The sequence below is a fragment of the Mus musculus genome, chromosome 11, assembly GCF_000001635.26.
Source record: "Mus musculus strain C57BL/6J chromosome 11, GRCm38.p6 C57BL/6J".
Taxonomy (NCBI): Eukaryota; Metazoa; Chordata; class Mammalia; order Rodentia; family Muridae; genus Mus; species Mus musculus.
Window position 1 is genome coordinate 21,993,569 of NC_000077.6, and position 10,207 is coordinate 22,003,775.

Below are 10,207 nucleotides of genomic sequence, written 5' to 3' on the forward strand. Positions count from 1 at the left end.
CCGCGGGCCAGGGGCCACGGCGCACGCGGCAGGGAGCAGGCCCAGAGCAGCCTTCGCGGGGGCGGCTGGCCCTGCAGGGATCCCGCGCGCCCAGGCGGCTCTCCCTCCGCCCCGGGGACTCAGTTAGGAAGCTTGGGCCGGAGCTGGGAGGCCGAACCCTAGGCCGGACACGGCGGGGACGGCTTCCCCGTGGCCAAGGCTCCAGTGCCCTGCCGACCTCCAGCCCCGCGCCAATCTCACGGACTAGAAGCAGGGGCTACCGCTGCCTCCGCGGGCAAGTTTTCGTTGTCTCCTGATTTCCTCCGGCCCGTGGGCAAAGCGCGGCTTCTGGGCTCACCTCCACAGGAGCCGTCAGAACAATCTGGACAGTTCTGGACCCCGAATTTTCTCGGGCAGCAGACGTTATTAATACACTTTCCCTCCACTTTAGTCTCCCAAGTCCCGTCCCAGTGGCCGAGCTAGGAAGAGTAGTACCTACAAGCCCTTCTGTCCCCCCAGACGGAAGGCGAGCTGCCCTCTCCATTCATGGCTGCAGGCCGGGCATCTTCTCCTCTGAGGAAGTGAAACTCGCACTGGTCAATTCGCCTTTGTCTGCTTTAACGAAACTTTACGAAAGATAGATAAATAACTGGACCATTTCTTGTGCGAACTAATGGTTTAGAAAGACTCCTTAGCACGAGGTTGGGACTTAGGATCCCACAGTCACCGTGAAGCCACCGGGAGACGCTTCTCCACTGTAGGACACAGATTTTTTTTTTTTTTTTGATCGTTTTGTTTTCCTTCTTGGCTCAGCTCAGAGAGCATTACACCCGCATCCTTTCCCGCCTCCCGACCCTCTTCCCCTCCCCCTTCTCCCCCTCTTCATTCTGGTGCTGGCAATTAGGGTGAAGAAATCAGTGCCAGGCTCCTGCCTCCGAAGAGAAAGGAGCTGTTTCTGGAATTGAGTCCTGACACCTGTCTCTGTCCTAGAAGGCAAGAAGGCGCGGGGTCAAAACATTGAAGAGGGAGAGGCCGGGCCGATGAGGGGGCACTCCCTAAAAGAACGTTTTGGGGAACTCCCCTTGCCATGACTTCCCGCCTTATTCTTCAGCCTCCAGCTTCGCGCAGATCATTAACACGCGGGTTATTAACACAGATTTCCTCCCTTTTAATCCCCTGAGACCGAGACCCGAAGCTGGAATTAGAAGAGCAACGCTGACAAGCCACTCATTAATTTGCTTTTATTTTCGGGAAATAATGTAGATAAAGAGGAAGAGGAGACGGACTGCCTTACATCTCAACAAGTAATTTGTGATCTTCACATCGGACAAATCAAATTTACAAATTACTTTCCCACCTACTGAACCAAGCGGCCAAAACCAAAACCGATAGGTACACAGGTACTCTCCGCAGATTTCGGAGAAGGAAGGTTCACTAAAAACTCACAGAACAGACAGGGTGTTTGAGAGAGAGAGAGAGAGAGAGAGAGAGAGAGAGAGAGAGAGAGAGAGAAACATTGGACCTGGAACTCGGGCTTGGTTTTCTTTCCACAATGCTGTAATTTCACCTTGTTTGTTTGTCTGTTTGTTTCTAAGCGGAAGCTTTGATACTGTGCTTAGACTGGCGAAGGGTCAGTCGTGCGCCCTGACCAGCCTAGCCCCGACCCCTGTATCCTGACTTAGCTGTTTCCTTCACTTCCGATCCTCTAGCGCCCAGCTTCCTGGAACCAAGCGGGTTTCTTTAATAAATACACAAAGGGAGGTGTGAAGAGGGCAGGACAGCTTTGTAATAACTGAAAAATAAGAACCACCATCGTTTGAGGAAGAGAGGAACGGGAACAAAGGGGAAATAATTTTTTTGCTTCTGTTATATATATATGTGTGTGTGTGCGTGTGTATATATATATATATATATGTGATGTATATATTTTAAAGTTCTGTTTCTTGGACGCTAAAACAAGAGAGATGCTCAGTTCAACCAACAGCAACTAAAAACTTTAAGTGGTCCCTGGAACGGACCTGACTATGTACAGCATTCCCGCTGAGGCGGAAGCTTGAATCAGTCCAGCGCAGGGTAGGAAAGGAGGCTGGGGCACACTCCTGCCGCGAGCCTGGCCCAACGCTCACCACTGGTGAGACAGAAATGCTGGAAGCTCGGGCCTGCGGGTGGGGAGCTAGATCAAGGGCAGCTGAAGGGGCGACAGTCTGCTAGGAGAAACAGTGGAGGGTTTGATTAGGAGTGTGTATGTATGGACACACTCCAAACGGTTGATATACGCCAGTTAGTGACTTCAGTGTCCAGAAAGAATAAATAAAACGGTTGAGCTCAAAACAGAGGGTCAGAGCGAAGAGCCCCAGAAGGCTCCAGGTGCATAAAAGCTGTCCAGAAAGACTTGAAGGGGTGACGCACGAGCTGAGAGCGAGAGCGTACTGCTATTCCGGGAAGAAACGGAGGGCCAAGTGGGAGCACCGGGCCCCACCTCCAAGGGGGAGAAGGGCTGCATCCTCCACCCCCAACCAAGTGGCACACAGATGGGAGCGGCAGTGCAGGCAATGAATATCTTTTGGGGGACTGAAAATTAAGTTTTGGAAAAGCCAAGGCAAAGGCGGGTGGTGCAGCAGCAGCAACAGGATGGGGACCATGGAGGGTATAGGTAGTTGCGTTTCTTCTCCACTTCCTTTCCCTCCTGGGCTCACAAGACCTGGAACCGCCACGAGGCTTGGTCCTTATAGTCCAGACAGTCGGGAGAGTTGAAATTGAGTTTCCAGGCAGAGGAAGCAGCGGCGGCGGCGGGCTCCTTGTAATCCAAGCAATCGGCAGAATTGAAGGCGAGCCCAGAGCCTCCATAACCTTGGTGGTGGTGGTGGTGGTGATGGTGGTGGTGGTGGCCTGAAGATTGGCTCAGTGGGTGGTGCGCATGAGGGTGATGGTGATGATGGCCAGCCATGGAGGAGGGTGCCATGGGGCTAAGCTGGTGCGGGTGGTGATGAGAGTGCATGGGCGCTAGGTAGGAGCTGCAGTCTACACCGCCAAAGTAAGAAGAGGAGGGCGCGGGGTATCCCTGACCATAGCTTCCGCCCTGGCCATAGGACATAGGGTAGGAGGCTGCGGCAGTGGCCGCACCTGCGGCTACCGAGCGCTGCATGCACGAGGCGTTGCTCGGAGCGGCCAGTGGCTCTGGCACCGATACGGATGTCGGCGCTGAGCCCGGCGAGATGGAGGCCGGGCTCCAGATGGACGAAGCAGTAGGCGTGCTCAGAGAGGACGCTGCTGCCACTGGGTTCCCACCCAGGCCCGCGGCCGCAGCAGCCGCGGGGTTGGCGGAGGCACTGGACGCTGAGCTAGACGAAGAAGCAGAGCTAGATACGGCGGGCGGCGTGAACTGGCCGCTGCTCTCTGAACCCGAGCTCTCGCGTACTGGAGACGACTTCTTCTTGACCGGCCGGGTTTTCGTTCCATTCCCGCTCTGCTGCTGCTGGCGGCACTTGGCGCGGCGGTTCTTGAACCAAACCTACAGTGAGCAGGGTGAAGGAGAGGGGATCAGGGGGCTGGCTAGTGGAGCTACTCCTCCGCCCCTCGGACTCATACCCCGCCCAGGATCTCGGGAAGCTCTCAATCCCAGCCTCTACCCCTCCCAGTCCCCGGCCCTGCCAGACCCTGTCCCCTCCCCCGCACGTGCTAGGTCCCCAGCTCTGGCTCCCTCCCCCATCCTTCTGCGCAAACCCCTAGTAAGCCTCCTCTGCTGGAGGGATGCGCACCTCCCCAAGCCCAGCGCAACTCTGCCCGAGGGCGGAACATTTGTGTCTGTCCAGCCAGAAGTTCAGCCATCTCTAAGCTGTTGCGGTTGGCTGCTTCCCCGCAGCCCCGTTTTACTTTGGAGGCCCTGTTTTCCTTGAACAGAGCTCAGGAAACAGCAGAGAGATACAGAACATCGAAGTGTAGGTCAGCCACCAAGCCTGGGGCCCGAGGGGTTTCACCGAGTCGGCTCCTGGAGACTGGAGTTGGTCAGGGCGAATATTTGGGTGGGAACAGAAGCAAAGCTAGAGGCTGGACGGAAACAGCACTCCAGTATTGGGGCTTTTCGAGAAGGAAAAGGTGAGATTTCCTTGGGCCTTTTGGCTCCAGGTGGGATACCAAATGGAATGGCAAGTCATAAACTCGCATTCCTAGGAGAAAGTCCGGGCACAGTGCATTGCATTCCCAGACCCTTCTCGAGCCTTCGGGAAAGAAGTTTAAACGAAAGACCGTAAAGAAAGAATTAAACTAAGTCAGAACTCGATTTTTCTGAACGTTTCATCTCAGAAATAGAAAAGCAAGCATCTGGATTTTGCACTCGACGTCCATTCGGCTGCAGAAAACTCCCTAACCAGACAGAAACTGCCGGCGGAACGCATTCCCAGGCAGAGAGCACTAGGCTGTGGCCAAGTTCCATCTTGCACTTTTAGAATCCCCGGGACGAATGGCAAGGGTGTGAAAGAAAGGCCTCAGAGCTAAGGCCTCAGTTCTGTAGTAGCCAAAGAAGCAGACCCTTATCGAACTTTCAGAGAAAGTTACATCCGGGGAACATGGCTGGCCTCCCCCAAACCAAAAACAAAACGACTTTCAATATTGAAAGCGCCCAGGCGATAAGGAATAGATACTGGGCTCTAAGCCATTCCTTTTAATGTTACCCCTTTTATCAGACTTACGCCCAGCGCTAGGGGGAGTTGGAGAGGGGCTGTGCAGTCAGTGAGAGGGCCCCAACATCAGACAGCCTAGGCCAGATCTTTCCAGACCGGTTCCTGCGTCCCTACCCTACCCCTAGAGCCCCAGGAGCGCGCACCTGGACTCTGGACTCTGGCAGGTTGATCTTGAGTGCCACCTCCTCGCGCATGAAGATGTCTGGGTAGCGAGTCTTTGCGAACAGCGCCTCGAGCACGTCCAGCTGTGAGCGCGTGAAGGTGGTGCGCTCCCGTCGCTGCTTCCGCGGGGTGGCTGAGGGGACATGCGAGAGCGCCTGGAGTCAGCGGTGGACCACAAGGACTGGTGCTAGAGGCCACAAGTAAGTCTTCTGGTAGGTTCAGAACCCCCGCCATAGAAAGAAAGGGCCGAGCTCCGAGCAAACGAAAACTCCCCTGGCCACAGGTGGAACAAAGTGTACTTATTCTACTAAAGGCCCCAGTCTAGAACCTTAGGGCCTTCACCCTCTGTACCTCTCATGCGGTTAAAAACAAAGCCACCCTTTCCTTCTCATCTCCCTAAACCCACACGCTCCCTAACTGAGAGGCAGTTAATAGAGCAGAGGTGGACAGAAACAGGACCAGGGGTCACTTTTTCCAAGAGAATAAACTCATGTTAAATAAGTAGGATCTAGAAAAGAAACCCAGGGCTCAGCTGGAGTCCCCCATCATGCCAGAAGAGTTGGGACAAATCACTGGTCTTGAGGTTTCTCTATGGAGAAAAAAAAAAAACCCTACTTCTCAGGGAAGCTAGACATAAGAAAAATTTGGCTATGTTAGGGCCTAGTGAGTGTCCAGATTCCTCATGAAATGTTGGACCAGGGAAAGGTTTTATTTTTTATATTTTTAAAAAAAGCAACTGAGGGAAATAAATCCGGGGGCAGGGGGAGGGATAAACCTGCCCTCCCTAGCAAGTGGGACACAAGAGGAGCCAGGTTGCAGGCACCACAAGCTCAAAAGTTGTAGGCTGCACTTTCTACAGAGCAAGGCAACAGGCGGCGAGCTAATCACCTTCCTGGGTCTGTTTAGGGACTGTGTGGGCTCAAACTGTAGAGGATGGAATCCCCCAATATTTACAGAGGTTTGAGGGTAGGGGCAGAGGGCCACTGCTCACCAGGGTAGCCCACGGAGGGGTGCAGGAGGTCCATGGCAGGGCCAGCTAGGCCCAGCCCGTTCATGCCGTATGGGGGTTGTTTGAGGTAAGACATCATGCTAACAGCCGGGTGGAGGTGCCCCGACGGATCCAGGGGGCCTGAGGCCAGGAGCAGTTCAGGGCTCCCACTGCGAAGTCCTTCAAGCTGTTGCTTCTGGGGGCCTGGCCTAGGGAGACAGCAGACACATGGAAACCTTCACCCGCAGTCAGTTTGGCTTTCAGCTCCTCTAATCCTTGAATGGGGAGGGGGCGCGTGCTAGGAACTGCACAGCAGGCAATCCGAGAAACGTCTTCTCCTTTAGCTCGGCAGCTACACAGCTTCTCAGGAAAGTAAACTTTTCCCACATCGTTCCTTCCTCTTTTAGGGCTTGACAAGGGCCAAAGACACTCCTCGAGTGTCAACAGGAAGGAAAAGTTAAAGCGTGATCAGGCTGAGGAGGTGAGAGCCGGGACCGCGGAGGGTGCAAAATCCCAAGTGAAGTCAATTTTTTTTTTAGTGTGGCGGAAGCAATTTGCTCAAGCAAATGTTCATTTGGCGCCGGGAGGGCAGGCCGCACAGAGATACCGGGTTATTTCGTTTAGTTTGAAATATTTTTGAAAGAGGGACAAAATGGCAAGTAATACAGAGGCCCAAGGTGAATACACCTTGGGTCGCCAAGGCTCACTGGCCACATCATTTCTTCAAAGATCTCCAGCGCTGCCTCCTACCCCAGAGCCTGCAATCACCTTTCTAGTTGACCTCTCTGGGCCCCTAGCACTAAGAGATAGCTGAACAGGAATCCCACCGCACCTCCAGGGTAGATGCGGCCCAGGCCAGGCTAAGGCGGCAAGAAGACGCCAAAGGCACCACAGTAGAAGTGGCAGTTTCAGGATGCCGCCCAAGGTCAGGGGTACCTCCGAGGCGGTCACCCCTCTTCCTTTGCTCGCACAGGCGGGCCTTCTTTCTACCAAGTCTGCTAAGCACACCGAGTCCCACCAGAATTTGATGGCCAACCCAGCGCCCCAAACATTCTAGGGATTTTGGAAGGCCTAGCGTGCCAGGTCGCGTCGCATCGGCCGTCCTATATGAACCCGATGGAGAGCAAGGAACTAGGCCTCAGGTTGTAAAGCTCACGCACAGCCGACCGGGAGGGCGAGGCTCGGCGCAGACACTCTGAGCCCACGCAGCTCTGCTCCAGCAAAAGAAGGGGTTCTGGGAGTATGACTGGGACCGGCGGGGGGCTTGAAGCTACATCCCAGGACCCAAGGGTAGGAGATTCCGGGGAGAAAGGGAGGTAAAACTAAAGCAGCTCCCCCATCCCAACTCCTTTCCCCGCCTCAGCCCTGGGGGACCCTCAGCCTAGACTAAGGGGGTGGGGGGAGGTCAGCGAGCACATAAGGCGGAAAGGAAGGATTCAAAGAGCTTGGGCCGAAGGGCCACAGGCCTGCAGCCTCCGCGGCTAAGCCCGGCTGCGGTGTGAGTTTTCGAGTACTTTCGTCTAACTTAGCAGCCCAGTTCCGCAGCTTCGGAGGAGGCGGGGGAGGGGGCGGCCGGCTCCCGAGCGGCCTGGGGTCCCCAGGGCAGCCAAGGGGCGCCCGGCCTCTCACTCCAACCCCGCCCACCTGCCCCGGACAGAGGTAGCGGGGGTCGATTAGAGGACGGGGAGACGAGAGGGGCCACCATCGTCCCGGGGTGGCGCGCGGCCCGGCGACTCCCTCCTTACCTGCCCTCCGCAGTCGCGGCTTTTCACCATCTACCTCTCGCCTTCACCGAGACTCGCCGGCAGCCAACCTGCAAAACGGAGGCGCACAGGTATTACCCCGGAGACGGCGGGACCCTAGGCTTTCCTCTTCCCTCAACTTCCCTCTTCCCGTCTCCTGCATTTTTTCTAGGAGCTCTGTGCGTGTACCTCCAGGTTTCACTTTATTGCTCAAACACTTTGTTGCAAAGTCCCACATGCTTTTCCTCTCAAGACCTGGCCTCGCCCGGGACCCGGGGGGTGGGGTGGGTGAGTAGGGGGTGTTCGAGGGACAGAGTTAGGAGGTGGCTTGCGCTGGCAGCTGCACTCTCTCGGAGCAAGCCGGAGGCGGTAGGGACTGGAGAAATCCTGCATAGTCACTTGGCAAACTAAATAAATCAAGCAATTTACCTTGTCGGAGTGGCTTGTCTTGCTCGGTTGTTTAGGTGATTGGAAATGTAGCCTGATGAAGATTGATCACCTTTCTACTGCCCTCCCCGGGTATGTGAACGCGAGGCGAGTGCGTAACGGGGCTCGGCCTCCAATAGGGGGCCTAGAGCGGACTGAGTGACAGGGAGCTGGGCAATGGCGAGCCCGGGTTACCTCCGCGCGCCCCCGCCCTCCCTCGCCCCCACCTCCTCCCTCCCCGCGCGCCGGCCCCGCCCCGGTCGCGCGCTAACTCTGGGTCTAGGTTGGCAAATTCCGCTCAGAACGAGTTGAGGAGGGCGAAGGCTGCGCCGGAGTTGCTGGCACAGAGGGGGCCCCGGGTCCCAAGGCTCGCCCGAGGGCCCCCGCCCTCCCCTTGCCCGGGCCGCGCTCCGGAGGAGTGGCGTCAAGCTGCTGGATAACCGGTTCCTGCTCGCGCGCGCGCGCCGCCAGGCTCTGCCGCACTGTGGGAGCCAGGCTTCCCAGGCCGAGGACTCGGGGCGTGCTGGCCCCTGGCACTCCTTGATGCTCCCTGGGGCCCCAGCAACTCCTCCTCCGCTCCCCCACAACCAGCGGTCGCCGCCGGCGCGGGCTGCTGAGCGGAGCCGGGAGTGGGGGTGCAGCTCTCGGCGCGCAGGGCGCCCTGCGGCGACCCGGGACTCTTGCGCCCAGAAAGAGCACCGGCAGGGGAGGCGCCGCCAATTCCCAGCTGCACAGCGTTTCCAGGGGCTCCCAGGCAGTCTCACCAAAGGTGTTCGCAAGTCCTAAAAGCTTCTTCGGAACCGTTGGAACTCAAATCTCCTTACATTCTCTCTCTCTCTCTCTCTCTCTCTCTCTCTCTCTCTCTCTCTCTCTCTCTCTCTCTCATGGATTTGATAGAAAACTTTCTTTTTCACAATCTGTCAGTCTTTCCAGATCTCCACCTACAACGAACAGTCTGGTGGAAAATGTGGCTACACACCCCGATCCCTCTCACTTCATTTTCTACACCTTACTGGAGGAGCCTCCTCGAAACAATTTCCCCGGATTGTTCTTACTGGCAGACCCCAGTTTCCAGCCGAATAAACTTGCTGAGATCGTCTTCTTGTGTGTACTTTTCAAAGCGAGAGGGAAGAGTATTTTCGGCCCAACCCCGAACAAGGCAATATTTTTACATGGCATCTCCTACTGAATACTAGGGACCACACTTACACTCTTTCCTAGTTCTTTTTCCTCATCTTCTGCCGTTCTCACCCCAACAGGCGGGCGAAAAGTTTGAACCACAGTATGTGCGTGGGTGAGTTCGGCAGCCGCCGAGAGCAAGGTAGAGCGGAGCACCGCGATGCCCAGGCCGCGCGGTCCGCTGTGGTCGCTGACCGGGTGCGGGGCGACCAGAAGGAAGGGGGGAGCCCGCTGAGTGAAAAGGGCCGCGACTGCCGCTCATCAAAGTGCTTCTCCCCTCCCCCACGCGACACTTTTCTTTGGAGTCCGAATAAAATACGGTAACAGAATATGACGGAGGGCACACTGTTTCCTTAACTGCTTCTCAAAGGACCGAGAGATCTTCTTAGGACCTTTAATAAGGCTTTGGTCGGTTCTTTTGTTGGTCTCTCAAAATCAACTCCTTCTAATTGAAGTTGGAGCTGAAAGCGAGCTAATGTTCAAAGAAAGTGGCCGCCAGACTAACGAAATTACATTTTTTTTTTTGAACGATGAGGGAACATCTAATCAAAGGGGCAGGGAAGGAGGGGTGTGAGAGGGGACTACGGAGGAGAAAAGGAGGTTTTACAAGATCCTTCTCTGGTTCACAAAAGTCAGCGACACGGGCGCTTCTCTCCAGAACAAAGACACCGCGGCCCATTCACAAAAGCGAGAGAAAGAGAAAGCAGAATAAAAGAACGCGGGGAAAGGGGGGAAATGAGAGTGAGAGAGATAAACCTGCAGGCAGAAAAGAAACAGCGCAGAGCACAGCGCTGGCCGGAGTGAGCACACACCTTAGGCTCTCAGGTCCCTACCAGAAGTAGACCCCAAGGCAGACAGACGATCAGTCTCAGCCACCGGGACTTTCCTGAGTTTAAAGAAAGAAACGAAATATACTCCTGCCCCCTTTTCCAGGGAAAGGCGCAGGCTAGGGTGCACTAGTTTGGCGGGCACGAAAATGTTGACGTCCTGGGGAGTGAACTGAAGGCATCCCTGTCTGGGTCTCCAGGCTGTGAGCCTGGGTTGGCCCTCTG

At 55.8% G+C, this 10,207-nt stretch overlaps 1 protein-coding gene and 1 long non-coding RNA gene across 3 annotated transcripts; one reads left to right on the forward strand and one right to left on the reverse strand.

The window, feature by feature from the left end:
• Positions 1–1,195: 1,195 nt before the first annotated feature.
• Positions 1,196–8,083, reverse strand: Otx1 (orthodenticle homeobox 1). Of its 2 annotated transcripts, none has more exons than NM_011023.3 (5): positions 7,980–8,083; positions 7,554–7,621; positions 5,812–6,017; positions 4,802–4,953; positions 1,196–3,490 (listed from the first exon to the last, which is right to left on the reverse strand). In NM_011023.3, exons 3-5 carry the CDS (start codon positions 5,906–5,908, stop codon positions 2,672–2,674), a joined length of 1,068 nt encoding a protein of 355 aa, NP_035153.1. In that variant the 5' UTR covers positions 5,909–6,017; positions 7,554–7,621; positions 7,980–8,083; the 3' UTR covers positions 1,196–2,671. The 2 variants fall into 2 exon arrangements, with proteins under 2 accessions (NP_035153.1, XP_030101514.1); XM_030245654.1 differs by having other exon boundaries at positions 1,202–3,490; positions 5,812–6,240; positions 7,980–7,999.
• On the forward strand, positions 4,931–7,016 carry Gm32517. The gene is made up of 3 exons (XR_003949861.1): positions 4,931–5,020; positions 6,216–6,289; positions 6,866–7,016. It is a non-coding gene; the product is annotated as a predicted gene, 32517 (long non-coding RNA).
• Positions 8,084–10,207: the final 2,124 nt, after the last annotated feature.